Here is a 23549-nt window from a genome sequence, read left to right as displayed (position 1 = left end):
AAATAAAACTAAAGCTAATTCTTCAACAAAATCAATGAAGCTGACAAACTTCTAGCCAGATCAATGAGGAAAAAAGTGAGAAGACACAAATTACCAATGTCAAGAACAAGAGAGGAGACATCACCCTAGACAATATTATAAAAGACTTCACGCAAATAAACTCATCAATTAGATGAAGAGGACAAATCCTTGAAAGAAACAAACTACCAAAGCTCACTCAGGAAGAAATAGATAACCTAAATAATCTTTTCTCTATTAAATTAGTTGAACTGTAGTTAAAAACCTTCATAAAAAGAAAACTCCAGGGACAGACGGCTTCACTGGTGAGTTCTACCAAATACTGCAGGAGGAAATAATACCAACTCCAAACAAATTTTTCCAAAATACTGAAGTGGAAGAAATACTTCTCAATTCACTCTATGAGGCCAGTATTACTCTTATATGAAAACCAGAAAGAGACATTACAAGAAGAGAAAACCACAAATATCCCTCGTGAACAGAGGTAATCATTCCAAACAAAAATTCAGCAAGCAGAATCCAACAATATATTAAAAGGATAATACATGACCAAATGAGGCTTACCCCAGGAATACAGCATTGGTTTATACTCAAAATCAAAGTAACTCACCATATTAATAAATCAAAAAACTAAAAACTGTATGATCATCTCTACAGACAGAAAAGGCATTTACAGTAACATCCATTCCAAAAATCCTCAGAAAATTAAAAATAGAAGGAAATTTCTTCTACCTGATAAGGGCATCTACGACACACACACACACACACACACACACACACACACACAAATAACACCATACTTAAGTGAAATGATAAATACTTCTCCCCTAAAATTAGGAACAGGACAGGGATGTCTGTTCTCAACATTTCTATTCAATACTGTACTGGAGGCTCTAGTCAGTGTAATCACCAGACAGGAGGGAGGGAAGGAGGCAGGGAGGCAGGCAGGCAGAAAGAGTGAGCATCCAGACTGGGAAAGGAAGAATTAACTGCCTTTATTCACAGACCACCTGATCCTCTGTAGGAAATCTGATAGAACCTACAAAAAAACTCCTAGAACTAATAAGTGAGTTTAGCAATATTGCAGGATACAAGATCAATATACAAAGTCAATTGTATTTCTATGTACTAGTTACAAACAACAGGACACTGAAGTTCAAATACTGATTAATTAAGACAAAGATCCCATTTCAATCTCAAGTTATTTGAAATATAACAGTGTGCTAGTTCCTTTGAATGTGTACTGAAACAATCTGCCACACGTGCAACTCAGACCTGCTGTCATCCAACCTGAAGTCTTACCACCATGAAGAGTTTTGACCAGCAAAGTCTTTATCTAGGGGAGACCAAAGTCAATCTTCTCAACTCTACCAAAAGAACTTTAATTTTGTGATCTTTACTTGTGGTATCTAAAACACAGAATCTTCTTTTTTCATTTAGCCCATATATTTTTGAACATCTCAATCTTTCATTACCCATGTTATTTCCTACCTAAGAATACACGATAGATTTAACTTTTTAACCAAACATTTCTTTCACTTACATAGTTGGCACTCAGAGTGTTTAGACTCTATCTGATTTCTACTAAAAAGCCCAGATAATCACAGTGGCTCTTACAGTTTAGTGTGCTTCAGAATCACCTGTAGGTCTTGTTTCAACACAGATGCTGAGCTAAACCACTAGAATTTCTGATTCAGTAGGTCTGGGATGGAACCAGACAATTCCTGTAACTAAAGTTCCCATGCGATAATAATGCCGTGGATTTGGGGACTACACTTTGAGAACCACCAGTCTAAGGCAGTGCTACTCAGACTATGGTCCTCTAGAAGTACAGAAATTTAGAGTTAAGCATTTATAAAGTTTTAAAGCAATCTAACAGACTAATTTTATGCCTGTTGAAACTAACGATAAAAAATTGTGGCTTGTATTTTCTGTCTTTTACTTAATTTTTCTAATAATTCATTTTATTGTATTTGACAAAAGTATTAGCAAGCAATGAATTAAAATTTTAAAAAACCAAACAGGTCTTTCACCACAGAAAACTTGAGAAACACTGGTCTAAAGAACATACTATCCATCCGTTCTAGTATTCTAAATACCGCCTTTGTAAGTAAAGTTATATCTATTTCATTAACTTGGCCTCCCAAAGAAATAAAGTGACCTCAGCTAAAAATTAATAAAACAGTCACATTTTTAAGGTTTCTGGTTTTCTCTGTTAAACTGTATTCAAGGACATTCATCAACTAAATAACAGATAAGCACCCACTTGCAATAAATTCCTTTTAGAATTTAATAACAGGGTAAAGATTTTTCTCTCCTGAAAAACAGCTGTGTCAAATTTTAAATGAATAAGAATTGAATCATCCATAGCTTCTCTTTCTATCTTAACTCCTGTGGGGATGTGAAGAAGAGATGGGAGTGAAGGGGCTTTAATGGCCTAGGTAACTGAGATCTTAAACAGAAATGTAAAAGTGAAAGCAATTTTATTGTGTAGAAATATTTTATTGTGAGCATTAGAATTCCAGAATATCTGACTTACAAATCAACTTTTGGGAAACAACTCAATTATAAATTATATAACACTAACTTGTTCCACTTCATAAAGTAACCAATGTCTACTCTTTTGTTATCTAATTGTTGGGTTTTTGAAACCATGTTTTAAATTGAGAATTTCCTAATGTTGTTTAAGACCTTGATTTTCAACATCAACACTAACGTAGGAAGGTGACACTAACATCAATGTAGCTTGCCCTTAACTATTCACACAACAATGGAAATGACTAGTAGAGAAAATTCAAAACAGTAGGCAAAACAAATTATTGATCTTTACCTTTAAAAAGCAAAATCTGATATTCAGTTAATTTATCTGATTAAAAAAGTCACTCCTGAAATTATTTTGCATTCCTTTAATACTAAGAGCAGATAGATAACCCATATGGAAAATTTCAAGGTACCCATATAAGAAAATAACCAAGAAATTGGTTTCACTGGTTATGAAACAGAGAAATAAGATCAAAAAAAAAAAAAAAAAGGCTAGCAAACTAACTCATTCACCAGAGAAATTACACAAAAAGAAAAAGAATATGAGTATTTCTCACCCACAAGAAATTTTGCCATGCTGGAGAGCTCTCCATTCGAAAAATGCTTGGGAAACAATTCCTCCTGAAACTTCCAAGTCTGAAACGGTCAACAGCCCAAAACTTTATTGCCATAAGTAAAGCAGAATAAAGCAGTCGTCTGAAGGGGAGCAGAACACTTGCATTTATCAATATTACCTGTCAAACTTTTAAAAACCATTCTGTATCTTCCAATCCCTTTTGAGAACCATGTCAAAGCCCTCAGGTGTGTTAGAGAAAAACAGAAGAAGAACTGCTCTCTAAACCAGAGCTTCTCAAATTCTAGTGCGTGTTTGAACGACCTAGGGATCTTCTAAAAATGCACGTTTTGATTCAACAGGTCTAGGATGGGACCTGAAATTCACCAAGTTTAACAAGCTCCCAGTAATGCCGAATCCACAGACTAAACTTTGAACAGCTAGGTTCTAAGCTATGTAAACATCTCATAAAAAGTTATCTTTATGGTATAACCACCATGGGAAAGTTAGACAGCCTTTTTTAAAGTTAAATCTTTTTAACACACCTGCCATACAATCAAGCCATTTCACCCCCAAGTACTTACCCAAAACAAATGAAAGCAGATGTACATACAAAAATGTTCATAGCAGCTTTATTTGTAACAACCAAAAATCAATCAACAGGTGAACAGATAAACTGTGGTATACCCATAAAATGGAATACTATTCAGCAATAAAAAGGAATGAACTATTGATACATGCTATAACGTGTACAAATCTCAAAACAATTATGCTGAGTGAAAGAGGCCAGACCAAAAAACAATATATACCATATGATTTCATTTCTGTAAAATTCTAGAAAATGCAGGGCCGGCCCTGTGGCTGAGTGGTTAAGTTCATGCACTCTGCTTTGGCGGCCCAGGGTTTCACCAGTTCAGATCCTGGGCACAGGCATGGCACTGCTCATCAAGCCATACCGAGGCAGCATCCCACATAGCACAACCAGAGGGACCTATCAACTAGAATGTACAACTATGTACTTGGGGCTTTGGGGAGAAGAAGAAAAAGAAGAGAGAAAAAAAAGACTGGCAACAGATGTTAGCTCAAGTGCCTATCTTTAAGAAAAAAAAAAAAATCTAGAAAATGCAAACCACCAATCTACAGTGATAGAAAGCAGATCAGCATTTGCCTGAAGAAGCGAGGGGTGCTTCTAAAGGGACATGAGGAAACAACTTTTAGAGGTGATGGATATGTTCATTATCTTGACTGTGGTAATGGCTTCACAGGTGTATACAGATGTCAACACTCACCAAATTGTACACTTTAAGTATGTATAGTGTATGTGTCAATTATTCCTCAATAAATCTATTTTAAAAAGATATCTTTCAAATATAAAATTCTGGATAAAATAATCTCATTATTTGAAAATTCCACATAATACTACGATATTGTGAAATTTATAATAAGAAACATATATTTGGTCTTCATCCTCATTCCTGGTAAAGAGTTCCTAAAACCCTTGGAATTTCCTAAGTGATAAAGGTATCTTGATAATCATAACAAATTCCTTTCAATCACACCTGAGTTTATGTTAATGAGGTGACTTTTGGAAAGCACCTATAAATGGGGGCTGGCTGCCAGGAAGACAAATGATGTGATTAGAGAGTTGGAACTTTCAGTTCCACCTCCTATCCTCCACCACCCCCATTCCCCTGCCCCCCAACCGACCTCTGGGGAGGGGAAAGAGGCTGCAGATTGTGGATCAATCATGCCTGTGTAATGAAGCCTCCATAAAAAGACCAATAGGACTGGGTTCAGAGAACTTTCATGTTGGTGAACACATGGAAGTGCTGGAAGAGTGGAGTACTCAGAGAGGTCATGGACGCTCCACACCCTTTCCCCACACCCTGCTCCATGCATCTTTTCTATCTGGCTGTTCCTGAATTATACCCTTTTATGATAAACCAGTAATCTGTAAAGTGTTTCTCGGAGTTCTGTGAGGTGCTTTAGCAAATTAATTGAATCCAAGGAGGGGGTCCTTGTAACCTCCAATATATAACCAGTCGGTCAAAACCACAGGTGAAAACCTGAACTTTCAATTGGTATCTGAGGGGAGGGAGGTGAGGCAAGTCTTGTAGGACTGAGCCCTCAACCTGTGGGATCTGATGCTATCTCAGGCAGATAGTGTCAGAATTGAGGTGAATTGTAGGACACACAGCTGGTGTCGGAGAACTGCTTGGTATGGGGGGAAAATCCACACATCAGAATACATGTCAGAATTGGATATACACAATAGTTTGCCCATAATAAGAATAAGAGCCTCCTTTTTGGCAGGGGCTCATGGTGGAAGGTGAGATCAGAGGGCCCTTTAGGATTTTTCTCATTTCCAAGTAACCACTAAAAGCACGTACTATAGGGTGGATAAGAAAGGCAGTAGTAATCCAGTGATAGATTACAACTTAAAAAAAAATCTTGGGGCGAGCCCGGTGGCACAGCAGTTAAGTTTGCATGCTCTCCTTTGGTGGCCCAGGGTTCACCAGTTGGGACCCTGGGCATGGACTTACACACCACTTAGCAAACCATGCTATGGCAGGCATGTACTGTCACATATACAAAGCAGAGGAAGATGGGCACAGACGTTAGCTCAGAGCTAATCTTCCTCAAAAAAGAAAAGATCTTAGTTTGTGCTGTAAAACTGGAACTTTGCTAACTAGAGCTCTAAAGTTGGTACTGCCAAATACAAATTTACGGTAGATACTTTTTGAGGTGTCTGTCTCACTCCCACCAATGTCCACTCTCTCAACTACCATTCCCTCCCCCAGGAGTGTGCTGCCATCCGCCAAGTTGGTAAATCACCTCATCTTACCCCCAATCACAGTCAACTGGTTCAGGCTAGATACCTGACCTAAACTAAGCCAATCATATTACATTTCCTGGAAAGTTAGAAATGAAAGTAACTCACTACTCTCAGCCAGAGCTGGTTGCTTAAATAGAAATATAAAATTAGAAGCTAGTGTGGCTACCGTTGGCCAAGAAGAGGCCAAATCTCCGTAAGCCCTTTTACAGAGAAGAAAACAATAAAACTAAAAACATTTTGAAAAGAATAAAACCTCATTACCAACTGGGGCTCCTTCCAGGAATGCTAGGATGGTTCAATATTACAATACATCAATAATGAATAGATCTAAAAGGGAAAATTATATGCAATCCCCATAAATGCCAAAAAGGCATTTGAAAATATTCAATACTCATTCATGATAGACATACTGGAGGTTTTATGTACATTTTTATGCATTACATATATAATGCAATTTATGATAATATTCTAAGTATGTTTTTTACTGTTTTCTACATCTATAAATCAGTCCAAAATAATCTACAACCTATTTAATGAAGAAACACTAAAGGTATCCACACTAAAGTCAGAAACAAAACAAAGATGTCCATTATCTCCACTAGTTTTTAACATTGAATTGGAGGTAATTTCCAACAGAATTAAATAAGGGAAGGCAATTAGAGGTGTACTATTTGGAAAACAAAGTTAAACTATCTCTATAAGCAAGTGATATGGTATCTATATCTCAATAACTCAAGAGAATGAACGTAAAAACAAGTACAATTAGATAACTTACTAAAGTCATAGGATATAAAATTAATACATAGAAATCAACAGCTTTCTTAAATACAAGCAATGGCAAGTTATAAGGTATAATGGGAGAGGAGATGACATTTACAATAGCAACCAAATAGGTAAAATTCTTAGGAATAAGCTTAACAAAGAATGCACAAAATCAATATAGGAAAAATGCTCCTACAAGATAAACAGACATCAAAAAATGAAAAGACCATGTTTTCGGAAAGGAAGTCAACATCACGAAGACGTCCATTCTCTATACGCTAATTTATAAATGCATGGTGAATCCTAACAAGAACACCAACTTTTTTTCTGGAGCTAGAGAAAATAATTATAAAGTCCATATGGAAAAATAAACAAGCAACAACAGCAAAGAACGCTCTGAAAAAGGAGAGCAATAAGAATGGGAGAAGTGACTGGCCCTGTAAGATATCTTTTTAAATGATAAAAATATGAAGATAAAATAACGAAATGACTAATGATTAAAACAGTAAATGTTCTGGGCAAAGAAACAGAATAGAAAGTTAAGAAACAGGCCGAAACATCTAAGAAAATTCAGATATGATGAAAGTGGCATCTCAAATCAGAGAATACCATGTCTACTCAGGCAAGGGAAACGAGAAAAAATAAACAAATGGGACTACATCAGACTAAAAAGTTTCTGCAAGGCAAAGGAAACCAGTAACAAAATAAAAAGGACAACCCACCAACCAGGAGAAAATCATATATCCGAAAGGGGTTAATTTCCAAAATATATAAAGAACTCATACAACTCAACAGCAAAAAAATGAACCATTCAAAACATGGGCAGAGGATACGAACAGACATTTTTCCAAAGAAGACATACAGATGGCCAACAGGCACATGAAAACATGTTCAACATCACTAATTATTAGGGAAATGCAAATCAAATTTGCAGTGAGATATCACCTCACCCCATCAGAATGGCTATAATTAACAAGAAATAACAAGTGTTGGAGAGGATGTGGAGAAAAGGGAACCCTCAAACACTGTTGGTGGGAATGCAAACTGGTGCAGCCACTATGGAAAACAGTATGGAGATTTCTGAAAAAGTTAAGAATAGAAATACCATATGATCCACCTACCCCACTACTGGGTATTTATCCAAAGAACATGAAATCAACAATTCAAAGAGATTTATACACCCCTATGTTCATCACAGCACTATTCACAATAGCCAAGATGTGGAAGCAACCCAAGTGCCCATCAACAGATGAAAGGGTAAAGAACATGTGGTACACACACACACACACACACACACACACACACACAATGGAATACTACTCAGCCATAAAAAAAAGACAAAATTGTGCTGTTTGCAACAACATAGATGGACTTTGAGGGTAGTATGCTAAGCAAAATAAGCCAGACAGAGAAAGACAAAAATACCGTATGATTTCACTCATATGTGGAAGACAAACACATGGATAAGAGAACAGATTAGTGGTTACCAGAGGGGAAAGGAGTAGGGTAGGGGGGTGGACAAAAGGGGTAAAGGACACATATGTATGATGATGGATAAAAACTAGACTATTGGTGGTGAATATGATACAGTCTATACAGAAACTGATATATAATAATGTACACCTGAAATTTACAAAATGTTATAAGCCAATGAGACCTCAATAATTTTTAAAAAAGAAATGCTGATTTAAAATTAAGATAGCTGAAACCCCTTAATCCCACAAGGCATCCAAATTTTTTTATTCTGTCATAAACTTGCTGAAATACATAGCTAGAAATCACATTCCAGTGCACTGGCCTTGTATCTAGCTTTGTCTCCAGTCTTCTGCCACCACCACCACGCAACTGCTTTCCACAAGCCATCTGACAACAATGATCTTTTACAAATACAAACCTGATAATGTACCTTACAAAACCCTAGTTTCCCACAAGATTAAACCTTATATTCTCTCAATGAAGGAAAACAATATATATAGTTTAATATCACTTACCAATTATCAATGCATAAGTAGTAAATAATATATAATCCACAATGCTGAATTAGAGCAGCGTTTTTCAGACTGGGTTGAACCACTAGTGAATAATGAAATAAACATGGATGCTCATTTAACAAACTAGAAACAAAAAGGGAAAAAATATATATGTATAGTCCATCCTCATTACTCACAAGTTCTGTATCTACCAATTCACCTATTTGCTAAAATTTATTTGTGACCCCAAAATCAATACTTGGAGTACCTTTGCAGTCATTCACAGAATGTACAGAGCATTAAAGACTTTGAGTCATCCCACTCATACGTTGTTCCTAGCTGAGGTCAAACAAGGCAATGCTCTGACTTCTTGTTTCAGCTCTCACACTGTAAAACAAGTGTCCTTTAATGTTCTATTTAATGCCATGTTTTTTCATTTTTGTGCTTTTTGTTGATGATTTCATAGTTTATCGGCCCCCCTCAGGTGTAGTGCTGAAATACTGTCTAGTATTCCTAAGCAGAGGAAGGCTGTGATGTGCCTTACAGAGAAAATACGTGTTAGACAAGCTTCATTCACGCATGAGTTACAGTGCTGATGGCTGTGAGTTCAAGGCCAATGAACCAACAAGATATATTAAAGTATTTTTAAACAGAAACATACATAAAACAAAGTTACCTATTGATTAGTTGATGAAAATGTGACCAGAAGCTCATAGGAACCTAACCCTGTTTTTCCTCTAGGAGCAATGGTTCAGTATTCGCTAATTCAATATTCAAGGCAATTTTACAGAATGTAACCACGGCAAAAAATGAAAACTGTTCATTAATGAGTGTGTGTGTATGTGTGTCAAGGTGCACTTTATTTCAGTTACACAGACACACACAATATGTCACAGTCAAGTGTGAAACCTAACCAATGAGAGCGCTAAAAAAGAAATCCTGAAAGGAGTGGTAAAATGGCAAGGCAGATAGGCAGGGATCATGGGCACACATGCTCACGTCATTTTTTATATGTAGAATCACAATCACTCAAATTATGACTTGATTGGTAAATCTAGGGTAAAGCCTATACATGTACTTTATAAAAGCATCCCAGATACTCTGATGTGTAGTCAAGATGAGAACTACTACTCTTTCTCCTAAACTGGTGGTTCTCAAAGTGGGGTCACTGGACAAGCAGCATCAGGATCACCTGGGAACTTCTTACAAATGTAAATTCCCAGGTCCCTTCTCAGACTTACTGAATCTTACACTCTGGGAATGGAGTCTAGTGATCAGTGTTTTAACAAGCCTTCCAGTTGATTCTGATGCTTGCCAAAGTTTGAGAATCACTGACCTAAATCTTGTATTTCTTTTGGAGGCATTTTGAAAGCTCTGATAAATTCTGCTAAAATGGCTGAGCTATTTCAAATAAAGCTGATGGGTAACTACTACTGACCTAAGCACCTATAATGTACACATAATCTTCTTCCAAGTGCTTTTTTTATGGAAAGTGGTCCCTGCGCTTTAAAACAAAATAAGTAAAATCTGCATATTACTTGTATAATAATCAAATAGCACTGTTTCTTTAGGCCATTCTCCATAATACAAAGTTTCTTTTCCTCAGACCTCTTTAAACAGGCATTGTTCCTAACACAAGTTTGCTTGTCCTAAAAGGTGAATCTACACTAGAGCACAAAAATTCTTTCAACCTTCTAACAATTCTCCTGGTCATCACTTCCCAATACGAAAGTAACCATATACATCTAAAAACCTCATGGCATTCTGGAATATGGAAATAATTTCAAAACTAATTTGTAAAAATGAATTCAATAGTGTATTATATTCAATTAGCTATTACATGAAGTCATGTATACTCTTGTTCGAATCATGTCCCCCTCATGACACAAATTCCCACAATATTATCTTCCACATGACACATTAAACATCATACAGAGTTATCTGTCTACAACTCTTTTCAATGGGACTAAAAGCTGCTTGAAGACAGGTACCACATCTTCTCCCTTTTCTGTGTCTAAAGTACACAGCAGTTATTGTTCATTCAGTTAGCAGATATTTAGTGAGCAGCCATGTTATTCACTGTACCAGATGATGGAGGACACAAAGGTAACAGAGAGACAGTCTGTGTGTTCATGGAGCTATTTACTAAATGAATAAACATCACAACAGTAAAAGTTTGAGAGCGCATACTCTGTATAAAAGATCCAGTTTACCAACATACCTGAAATAAGACGGCTTTCTTCAGAAGTGTACCCTATTATTGCTCGTCCGACCCAAGTTGCTATTCAAGGCCATAAATAATTGTTAGAGAAAATACACTGATAAGCCACTTAATCAACAGTTAATCTGACTTTAATATATTTTATATATAGGAGTAGAAACAAAAATCCTAGGCACAATGCAAGGTTTGATGACAACGAAATTCCCACATGGGAATAACAGGTTAAGATTTGAAAGCCAAACTCCAAACAATCCAACAGAAAGCTAGCATTTGCCAATTCTTCAGAGATTTTAAAGGAAGAAATTTAAAATCAAAATTACCTAACTTTATGACTCTAGATTCAGAGACTACTTCTAGGGTCACATATTACTCACTTATAAAAAGAATACAAGAGAAGTATTTGCCCACTTTACCAAGTAAAAAGCATTTCTTTAGAAATTTTCTAGGATACATACACACACACACTCGCACACACACATGACTAACAATAGCTGCCTCTGTAGAGTGTCTGGAGATGTGAGGAAGGAAGGACACGTTCTTATGTGTATCATTTTATGCTACTAAATTTTTATCTTTAATTCATGTGGGTCTACTATTTTTCAACTAAAAAAACAGAAAATGTCTTAAACGTGGAAATAATACAATTCTGTTTATAATACCATCTCCTTTATGATGGGAATAAAATCTGCAGCCTGACATATATTTGGGACACAGGAATGGGATTGCCATTTGGGCCATGGAAATTCTTCTGAGGGGTTTTGCACCTCAGTTTATGGATCCCCAAAACATTCACAGAAAGAACTGAGGTTCCATGAACCTGGGTGAGAAAATAATCATTCCTTTAATTTCACTAACTTCTAACAAACTTGACATTTCCTTCAATTACTAACATAGGCAAAAGGCCACAGTAGTACTTTTTATTTTATGCATTTAAAACATCATTCTGAGAAGTTTCACCAAACTGCCAAAGGAATCCAAGTCACAAAAAAGGTTAAGAAGTCTTGAATAATGGTTGTCAAATCAGGTGCAACAGCCCCCATTTGGAAATTGAGGGAGAAAACATTTTGGGGTTATCCCAATTGGAATGCTACAAGAAATTAGTGGACAGGAGATGGATGTAATAAACTTCTTGGTATGCCTGTGACAGTCCCACACAACCAACTATGAACTGAATACCAAAAACATCCCACTTGAGGGGCCGGCCCAGTGGTGCAGTGGTTAAGTGCGCAGGTTCTGCTTCAGCGGCGCCGGTCCGGATCCGGGGTACGGACATGGCACCACTTGACAAGACATGCTGTGGCAGGCGTCCCACATATAAAGCAGAGGAAGATGGGCACAGACGTTAGCTCAGGGCCAGCCTTCCTTGGCAAAAAGAGGAGGATTGGCGGCAGTTAGCTCAGGGTTAATTGGCCCCAAAAAACAAACAACAAAAAAACAAAAACACCCCAGTTGAGAAACATTTCAAGGATCAAATAAGTGGCAAGAATACCCTCTCTAGCATGCTTTCCCATGGTTCCAAACTTAAGTGTTCATCCCAGAGTTCCCTGGTATATTAGAATGTCTCTTTTCATTCCTCTCTCTAGTGTACACCACCCACTGAACAGATTTTCATCACTATATTTTCCCCTGTGACCAATTAATGTGTCCAGTCTTAAAAAAAAATCATTTCCAAAAAATAAATACAATATTTAACTATCAATTATTGAGGACTCAATTATTATTCTGAGCATTAGCTGAAGATTTAGTTCTCTTGGCTGCTAATTTTCAAACTCTTTAATTTTTTTAATAAATTTTATTGTCAACTGTTCTGCCAGGAAACAGAGATGGAAAGAGGAAACTACACATACCAATTTGCTAATGTTTGACAGCTGTAAAAATATATTTAATTGGTAGGAGAAACAATGTGAAACTATAACAGAGAACAATGTATGAAGATACCCTGTATATTTCAGTCTTCCTTACTCCTTCACATTTATTATCCTGTATAACTGAAAGTTGTTATTAATAAAAAAAATAGCAGTTGCCTGTATATGGTACTGACTTAAGCCTTGACAAAAAAGTTCATCTTTAAAATTACCTTTTGAAGTATTTCTCATTAAAGAGATGAAGAAATGCGGCTTCACGAGATGAAGTAATTTCTATTGCACAGAGGGACAGTGACAGAGACCAAGACTGTAACTTAAGCCCAATTTCACAGTTCCAACAATCTCATCAAATTAGCAGCACAAACGAGGGCTTCCTATCCACTCCCCAACCAACAACCTCACGTCCCTTGCCCACAAAATACAAAGAGCAGTAAGAAAGCTGGAAGTAAAGATACGAGTTACAGAGCTAGCAGACAGGGTAACTCTTCTATTCTGCGTTCCTCCGACTGCACAGTAACACTAGCTGACAAGAAGAAGAAACCTAAAAGCAGATTTAAGGAAACGGTGCTAAGGAGAATTTGGAAGTCACTGCCATCTTCCTCCAGTATTAATCCCACAAGGAATAGTCCTGCTTGATGGAGTATGCAAATCTGAAGTTCTTTTCCATTTAAGGGTAGACAAGGCAAAAATCAGAACCAGTTTTAAGATAAAATCAAATAATCATGATGGACCTCCCACTATCTACACTGGTCTCCTTCATGGTTTATTCCTACCTATCATCCTTTCCTTCTCATGCTGTCCCCTATGCATGCATTACTGATTTTCTACCTCAACCCTACTTAAAACGAAATGATGCAGAGCTGTATGTTTAGTAATACAATCAAACTCAGTCCCAGTGGCCAGCATCACAGTCAACGCCTGTATCACAAACTTTCTATCACTTAAGTGCCTGGATAGGTATCTAGCCTGTGCTGAAAAAAACAGACGTAATACCTTCCTTAAGGCCTCTGGTCTGATTGGGAAAATGAGTCAATTCTCTCATGTGCACTCTCACTCTCTCATACATACATCCATATGCATACACATACATACATACCCACACATACACCCCTCAAGTGAGAAACACGAAATATTAGAAAATTAAAATAAACTCAAGTGCTATGAACTAAAAATATACAAAAGTTCAGAACATTTAGAGCAATGAGCAAAAGTAGTAAAGATAGTGAAAGAAAATTTCATGAAAGCAAGGGAACCGATCATACCCAAAACATACACAGTGGATTGCTCTATTGATCTCCAGGAAAAATTAGTACCAGATAGTGGATAAAATTAACTGATCTTCATAAAAAAAGAACTCTAAACCAAACTGACAGCAATGCAATAGTGTTAAAGAGCTAAACCTTACATATTAATATCTTCCTAATATTTAGTCTCTCATTTCTTAGTTCTTGTCATCTGATTAACATACTGGACAATATGCCCAGTAGGCAGACATGTGGATTCACAAATGCAAGAAATTTTTAGAGCCAAAACTACTTTAAAGGTCACTCAGTCCAATTCTACTTCACAGATGAGAAAACTAACGGCCAGGAATGTTAAATAATTTCTTTTTTTTTTAAAGATTGGCACCTGGGCTAACAACTGTTGCCAATCTTTTTTTTTTTTTTTCCTGCTTTATCTCCCCAAACCCCCCTGTACCCAGTTGTATACCTTAGTTGCAGGTCCTTCTAGTTGTGGGATGTGGGACACCACCTCAACGTGGCCTGACAAGCGGTGCCATGTCTGTGCCCAGGATCCGAACCCTGGGCCGCTGGAGCGGAGCGCGTGAACTTAACCACTCGGCCACGGAGCTGGCCCCTAAATAATTTCTTTGAGGTCACACAAAATTCATCCCTTACTACCTTGAAAATTAATAAGTGTGAAGGGTTTGATTTCTTTAAAAAGATTTTAGAGACTTCTTTTATAGTCAATTCAAATTTCATTTAAAAACATAATACAAAACATTCTAATGTCATTAAAACACCTTATGAAGTTCAGGTTTGTAAAAACACACCAGGTATACAAATTCACCTTGGGTCAAACCATAGATTAAAGCTATTTAACTTCATAACTTTGATAGTGATGTTATACGTCCATCGGTAGTAGATCTCTCAGGGCAGCTCCCAGGCTAAAGCTCCATCCTCAGCAGGGTAGCCCTTACTAGCACATGTTTACTAACGTCTCCTGTTCTTTGACTGGCAGACATAGAGGGAGATAGGTACCCGATGCAAAACAAACCAATAACACTCAGGAATCTGGAATTGTGAACTGAAAGAAATACAAGAATGATGATAATAATAGTTAATATTTATTATTAGATTACCACATGCCATGAACTGTTCCAAGCACACTACAATTCATCCTCCCAACAATCCCACAAGATTTTACAGATGAAATTAACCTGCCCGAGGACTCAAATCCATATAGCCTGGCTCCCAAACACATGCACTGACCACTGTACTATACAACTTCTCAAAAGACGGGGAATTGTTGGAGTTGAGTGATAGTAATGTCACTTGTTGCTGAAGGGCCCACAGTCTAGTTCCTGATCTTCCCAAGTATTGACTGTTCAACTCTGCCTTGGTGTCTGTGAGACAGCTCCCAGGAACCTTAAAGAAACTAGATTTGGTTTCTGTTACTTGAAACCAACCTAATGATCCCACTTGTCAAATATTTTTAGGCCTCCTTTTTAGAGAACTGATACAGATGAAATCTAAACATACACCCCAGATAAATCATTCCTTCAACTTTTTTAAAAAGGCATGTGTTTACATAAGGGATTCACCACAAACTTTCTTTCACAACATCATTCCCTAAGGAAGAAACTTTTAATGACTCCTCCATGCCTATGGAATAATAAATGATAGAACAGTAGAGGTGTAATGAACTTCAGGTATCAGCTAGTTCTGAACCCACTCATTTTACAGATGAAGCAGGACAATGGTGAAGATCAGAGCCTTGGAGCCAATCACCTATAGGGCCTGAGTTCAAATACTGACTCTAGCATGTCGTAGTCTAGGTAGGAGTGACCTTGAGCAAGTTACTTAATTTCTAAAGCCTGTTTCTTCTTCTGGAAAAGAGTTAACACCTACACTTCCTACTGTTATAGTGAGCTCTAAACCATCTACTGAGTTTAACAAAGTACCTGGCACATGCTAACACACTCACTAACATACAATAAATGGTAGCTGGGATGGTAGTGATGAAGTACCTGAGGGTCAGAGAAGGTAGGCAACTTTTACTCATTCACTCACCAAATATTTACTGAGTGCCTTCTATGTTCTAAATAGCTGCTAGAGCTGAAGATATAGGAGGGAACAATGGAAGGGGAAGAAAAGAAATAAAAGCCATCAAATGTCTAAAAAAAAGGAGAGAGAGCCAAGAGAATGATATGCTCAGAAATGACAGTGTTACCCTCCTGAAGTTTCTATCAGCAGGAGAAGAATAGATAAAAAATATATAACGTGAAAGAACCTTCCTTTAGTCTACTTAACATCCATAGAATTTGCTTTAAATATTCCTGCTGCACTCAAGTATTTGCTTTAACATATACCATACAACCAAACCTGAAAGCCCATATTGTTACATCTCTCTCCAAGAAGGCTTCTCTATACATGCCCGTAACAGTTTTCTCTTACTCGTCTTAACTACAGTGACATTTAACTGTTTCTAATGCTCTTTTAATGTCTCTCAGGTTGACTTAACCTGGTAGTTTTTCATAACTTTCCAGATATGTTTTTGACCTTAATGACTCATTTAAGTTCCCTGAAGTCAAGATCTGTATCACCCTCTTCTTTTAATCCTAACACCACTTCAGCATACAGACTTACACATACTTTTGATATACAGACCCCTTTAAATAGTTTCCCAATATCTTACATAGGTAACACTTGGCACTTGGATACTATCTGGCTGGTAACTGCTTTTGTTAAAACAATAAATGCTTAATGTTTTTACAATATCAATTTACAAAATTGCATTTGAACACCTCTATTATGAAATATGAAATATATCAGTGCCAAAATTAACTTTGAAAAGGTAGAAAGACTGAATAATATATTCTGACCCTGTCATTCAAAATAGCACTTAAAATATTAAGATAATGACAAAAATCACACAGCTAACATATGAGGGGAGAAATGGCAATTCAGATCAGTCATGGTCTTTTCCTTTAAAAATAAGCAGAATCACATGTTTCACGTAGACTTTGGTTCATTCTGATATGAAGAGACATCTTATACAAATCTACATACATCTATGAGAGAAGTAATTAACACAAGATAGACTAATATTGCAGCCATACCTATGTGTAAACAAATTCTATATTTATAGAGACCTCTGATTCAAGAGGAAAAAAAAGGATTTAGTATTTAGGTATACAGAGTACCACAGTAAAAAACCAAGAATAATTCCTGGAAGAATAATTTACCAAATTCTGCAAATGAATAACACACACACACACACACACACACACACACAGCTAGTGTTTCACATAAACATAGCTCTTGGTATAGTAAGAGAAAAAGAAGCTCATTCAACACCCAACAAACATTTACCAAGCATATATTATGAGCCAGGAACAGTTCCGGGCACTTGGAATATATTAATGAGTAAAACATGCAAAGATTTTTGCCCTTACAGAGATTACATTCTAGCAGAAGAAAAGGTAAATAATAAAATAGGATAGTTTCCCCCAAATTTCTCATATGTTTAAGATAACGTAAACACTTAGATAAACCTAATAGTGCCAATACAGGGAGAAGCAAAGTTAACAGACTGCTAAGGAAAAAAAAAGAAAATCTGAAAAGACAAGAGTAAGGTCAGACACAGTTAAGCGATGAAAAATTAAACTTCTTAACAACATTACAATCAAATTAATATCTTTTAAAGTTTCCAAACCTATGAAAAGTAAAAAATAGCACTTACAAAAAGTATAATGAACGTAATAATGGTTCAGAAGATAATTCAAGGTTCCGTAAAGTCAACATGAAGCAAAGTGGTTATGAGAATGGGCTTTTGTAACATTAAAGGCAGCAATTTGATTTCTAGGCCTGTCAGTTACTAGCAGTGAGATCCTTCACTTTATTCATCTATAAAACAGAAACAATAATACCTCATAGGGCTGTTATGAGAATATTAAATGAAAACCAAAAACTAGAAAGAACTCAAATATCCAACAACAGATGGATAGATAAATACATTCTAGTATATATTCACTGGAATACTATTCAGTAATAAAAAGGAATAGACAGATATATGCAACCAGGATGAATCTTTAATACATTATGCTGAGCAAAAAACCCAAAAACAAGAAGTATGTATGATTCCATTTATACGAAATCCTAGAAAAGATAAAACTAATCTACAGGGAGAGAAAGCAAATCAGTGGTTGCTTAGAATTATCAGTGGAGACAGACTGACTTGCAAAGGAGCACAAAAGAACTTTTTGGGCATTTGAATTGTAGTTGTGGTGTACGCGTTTCTCAAAACTCACAACTCTATGCTTTAAATGGGTATGTTTTATTGCATGTAAATTACACCTCAAAAAGATGAATTTTAAGAAGGATGAAATGAATAATATAAGTAAAGTTCTTAGCATCTGGGGCATAAGAAGCATTCAAAAAATGGTAAATATTATTAAAAACGTCAACTACCACTATACAGCACTCGAAGGAAGGTGGCAAAATCACCAATCACTTGACCTTTCTGGTTTAGATTCTAAACAAACATTAATTTTACGGTATCTGACCTAGACTAAGTGCCCTCAGGAGCACTACACAGACCAAGTTACGGGAAGATGCCAACTGGCAGACCTTAGGCCAAAGACAATGACAATAGGAAAGGGAAAAAAAGAAGTAAAAGATGCCTCCGTGTTCAAAAGAAAAGAAAGAGCTAAAAGAATGATATAGTCAACAATGATAGAGTGCTACAAATGCCAAAGAACACCTAGATTACCTCATCTAGGCATTATCAGAATGTAACTGAAAACTGAGTCAATGACTATATAAACAAAGTCTAATGATAGTCCAATAACTACACAGAGACAGTCCTTAGCTTTATTGGGGTGGGGGAGTGGACTCATGAAGGTGTTAAAGTGATGTCAAAGGATTCTGCCAACCAAGCAGGAAAGGGGTCAGATTGTGGACAGTTTAGAAATGCCAAGCAACAACTATACATACATCCATAAGCCAAAGTTTTTGTTTTTACAAGTCTACGGATTAAAAAAAAGTACTTATAAAGGGAACTAATTAGAACATGTTGATAATGGAAATTGAAATACAACTCAAGCGAAACACAAAACATTTGTGAAATTTATGATATTTTACTGCTGCTTAGAACTGTTTATCAAGGCACAACATTTTTCTTTAAATGAACAAATAGCTCTGTTAACAACAGAAGTTCTGTAAATAAGATTGGAAGAACTGAATTGGCTGTCACGCATGAAAGCACAAGACTTCTGACTTACATGTTAATTTAAAAAAGAAAAAGAAAAAACTAACACCCCAACTGGACATTCCAGGAAGCAAAAGACCTTAGACTATAAGTCTTAACTGTCTGGGTTTGTTTAGTTTTGTTTTAAGAACCTCCACTTTAACGTTAAAGAGGCAGAAAGACCTGAGAAAGAGTCAGAAGTCCTGGGTTTCAATTCTAGTTCTATCAGAATTTGGATTTCTTCTTCCCTAAAGCCGCTGAAGCAGGCTATTGAAAACAATCCAACTTTAGCACTCATGCTTTAGATTGAAAATCACAAGTTTTACTGAAAAAGTCAATAGTACAAAATTGTGACAGGTTTAAGCATTTATTTTTACTACATCATTAAAGAAACTAAACTGCAAGTTTTCTTCCTAAATTCAGATAAAATACCAAGACATATGTGACAAACTAAGGACCTACAGCAATAATTAAGTATAGCTAATCATGTTTGCAAAAAGTAACATATCTTCCAGCGGCTAATTGTTCATTCTAGAACAACTTTCTTGACTCAAGGTCTTCCCAAAACAATAGGATCCAAGTAATTACATATAATATTGATACTTGAAGACTCATAAGCCACTTTTCTTTTGGGTTCAAGACCCATAAAATAACATTAACAGAAATTTAACTTCGTGGAATCCAAAGTTTTAAAAGTTCTATTCAATTAACTCTTGTGCATACTATAACTTTCTTAATTATCTTTCCCATGGAAAAATGAGCTAAGTTAGAAATAATTTTTATTTAAAAAACAAAAAGAATTATCACATATGCCTTAGCTCTAAACCTTAAGCACAAATGTTGGGTTTTCATCTTATTTATTTTAAAAAAGGTGAATGCTGAATACTCATCCTGATACTATCGCCATATTCATTTTCTACTGAAAGTTCAAGACTTTCAAGTAATCAAACACTAAAGAGAAATGTGATTAAATCACAGCAGAAAGTAGTAATAACAGGGTAATATACTGAGGTCAGAAATCGAGCAGCCAATCAGAGGCATAAAAGCATTTCCTGCAATATTAATAGTCAAAAGAGAAAACCAATCACAGAAACCTTGAGCCTTCTTTTGACAGTCACAGAAGCAAGAGAACCAATCCACGCACACCCGGGGTTGACAATAAGGCGGGACCGCAGGTTCATTGAAGAAATTCTTGAGGGTGCAGTTACTATGAACTTCGCACACAAGTAACACCACTCCAGAGTCATAAACACTGTCACACCAGATGAAATCCAACAGTACGCAAAATTTAACCCATCGGGGAGGAAAAAGCAACACTGCTGCCAAAAAGCGCTGCATTATCAAAAACGCAACTGTCAATTTAGATGCACTAGACTGTCAACTTCTAAGTTGATCCCCCCTCCGATGACAATCATGGGCGCGGGGACAGCCCAGCGCCGGCGGCTAGTGGCTGAGCATCCCAGGTTCCTTCCCACCGCTGCGCACTGAGCGAGCGCCGTCCCGGCGAGGCAGGCAGAGCCGTCCCGCTCCGGGCCGCGGAGCTAGCCAGTCAGCCGCTCTCTAACGCTACATCCCGCTGGACAGTCGCGGCCCCCGCCTCCCCCGCCACATTGCTGCACCGCCTCATCCCGCAGCATCACGTTGGGCCAGGGAGCAAAAATTACCTTGCTAGGAAGAAGATGTGTGTTTTGAAAGCGCTTTACTTTCCATAAGTCATTTCAAAGAGAACTCAGTGCAAAACTAAACTGAAAGCGAGAAAATAAAATCTTCCCTAGTCAAAAGACCCCTTGTTCATTAATTAACCCCGCGCAGGCAGCGGGGAAAAAAAAGGTAAACAGAGGCCATACGCCAAGTGCGGCCAGAACCTCCCCTGCGCCATTCCCGGCCGCCGCTTACGGCAAGGCCCCCTTACGGCAGCGTAAGCAGCGCTGCGAGCTAATCACAACACTGGGACGCAACAACATGGCGGCCGCGGGCGGGCGCTGCGCCGGCCGAGAGGGTTTACGCTACTCCGCCGGCGTAGGGTCCCATGCGTTGGAGCGGCAGCGGCGCCCTCCAGCGAGCGTAAAGCGCTCTGTGAATGGCGAGGCCCGACTGACAAAGGGGAGGGGGGAGGAGGGAAGGGGGGGGTAATAAACACTCGAGTCCCTACCGATTCCTCCTCCTTCTCCATCCCGGTGGGCATCTGGGGCACGGCCCGGTTGATGGAGACGCAGTCGTTGAGATCAGGCATGTCCTTGCCGCGGTAGATAGGCAGCGGTTTGGCGGCGTCCAGCGCCCGCGCTCGGAAGGAGAGTTTACTCATTGTCTCCCCGCCTTACAGGAACAGCCCGGGCGGCGGCGGCGGGGCGGGCGGGGAGGGGGGGAGGACTCCCGCCGCCTCCTCCACCTCCTTCCTCAGTGCAGCGCGGCCGGCCCGCTCCTCCTCCTCCTCCTCACTGCCCCCGGCCACAGCATGGGCGCCCACCCCGCCCGAAAACAGCCCCCCGCCGCCCGCGGCCGCTTCCACACACTAGATCCGCCGCTCGCCCGCCCGATCCGCTCCCTGCGCCATGGCCAACATGGCGGACATTACCACAGCGGCGGCGAGCGATCCCGGCAGCCCGCGCGAGAGCGCGCCCCCGCCGCGGGGACGCGCCTCGCCCTCTCCCTCCCTCCCTCCTTCCTCTCCCTTCCCCTCCCTCGCCTGCCCACCCACTCTCTCCGCGGCGCGGCCGGCCCGCGGGAGCGTGCTCAGCCTCCGGCCGCTCCGGGGAGAAGGGGGCGGCGGCAGCAGCGGCCGTCCGCTCGCTGGCCCGCGCTCTCGCCGGGCGGCAGGTGCCAGGTGCGCAAGTTAACCCGCGGCCCTGAGCGTGCGCCTCTGCCTCCGCGGCCGCGACGCCCCGCTCGCTGGGCGCCCAGGAGGAAGGTGCCGGGCAAAACGCGGCGGCGCCCAGCAGCGCGTGTGTGCAGAAGCCTGTGAGCGGGAAAGGATGTCAACCAGGGCCACGGCAGCCGCCAAGCGAGCCTGTACTTATAAAGCGCTTATCTCCAAGGCGCCGCGCACGCCGGCCAATTCGCATCCTGCAGTTTGCACATCCCCGGGAGGTGCGGAAGGTCCGTGCCGGTCTGCCCACTCAGAGGGGCGCAGACCCGCCGGGTCTCGCTCGCCCCGAAAACGCGCGCTCAGACCCAACTCTTTTTCCCTCACCCCGTTTTCGCTACCTGCCCGAAAGAGCTCTCCAAGGTAAAGGCATCCTCGGCTTCGCGGAAGGATGCTAATGGCAGCCTTGATGGTTCATGTTTGCGGCTGCCTGACGCAACAAGTGCACTTGAACCTGTCCCCCAAACTTCATAGTTATTTAGTGGATGGTGGAGACTGACTTCAAAACTATTAGCGTTCTTAAAAGTTAAACTTACAAAGTGTAACCAAGGCAACACGCATTTCCGAAGTGGCAGATGTGTGTAAAATACTGAGTGCTGTGGAAGACTCAAAGAAGTTTGAAATAAAAGTTCCTGCCCTCATGGGGCTTTCCAGTTAATGGGATGACAGGACGATTGGAAAGATGAATAATAGTAAGAGATATAAATAGTTGAAGGACAAGGCAAATGGAAAGATAAATGATAGCAAAAGTAAGTGTAAACACTTGAAGAAAACTGTACAGGAGAGATGACACAAGCACAAGAACGTGATTAATTACCAAATGAGTTGTACAGGCAATAATTGCCCGTAGAGTTCAGAGAAAGCAGACATTACTTTGGCCTGAACTGGTTAGAGAAAGTTCTAAAGAGGAGGGGAAATCAAGTTGACTCAAATAAACACCAGCTATTGTTGACATCAACCTCTTTTTAACCAAGAGTTTTTCTTGGTTAGTCTTTAAGCTTTACAGTTTTCCCACAAAATCCCTAGGAAGTGTGTAACACATTTTACCATTTTCTAATAATTAATAAATATTCTACCTAGCTCTGACAAAAGGAGACGGTTTACTGAGGTCCAGAAGTGAAAAAATTGATTCCTATAGTCATTTCTATATGACATCAAAACTCTGTCTTCCTCCATTACCTCCTCCTTCTCATCCACATCTTCCCTTCGTTTTTCCTCCTCTTTCTCCTCCGTTTTCTCTCCGTCTCCCTCTTTGAAAGCAAAATGGTGAATATGGTCTTCATGGCAGTTGTCTAAATTAGTCTAACTCGTTTGGCCCAGCAAGACTTCAAACATTGTTTAGCATAGCTTGAGTGTTTTCTATCCACTGTGTTGTTGGAAACAATGGAAATGCTGTGACTCACTTCTTGTAAGCACTACCTTCCTCAAGCTTATAGGCATGCCCTGCTC

General features: G+C 39.0%; 1 protein-coding gene across 1 annotated transcript in view; it reads right to left on the bottom strand.

Moving 5' to 3' along the window:
* EPC2 (enhancer of polycomb homolog 2) overlaps positions 1-21830 on the bottom strand; it is a 130397-nt gene extending 108567 nt beyond the window's left edge. The window contains exon 1 of the mRNA XM_046659128.1: positions 21390-21830. Within this exon, the coding sequence (XP_046515084.1) occupies positions 21390-21542 (153 nt within the window). The 5' untranslated portion in view covers positions 21543-21830. The remainder of the gene's footprint in view (positions 1-21389) is intronic.
* Between the last annotated feature and the right edge of the window lie 1719 nt (positions 21831-23549).

Source organism: Equus quagga, chromosome 4 (genome assembly GCF_021613505.1).
Source record: "Equus quagga isolate Etosha38 chromosome 4, UCLA_HA_Equagga_1.0, whole genome shotgun sequence".
NCBI lineage: Eukaryota > Metazoa > Chordata > Mammalia > Perissodactyla > Equidae > Equus > Equus quagga.
Note: the sequence above shows the minus strand (reverse complement) of the source record. Positions and strands in the feature narration are given on the sequence as shown.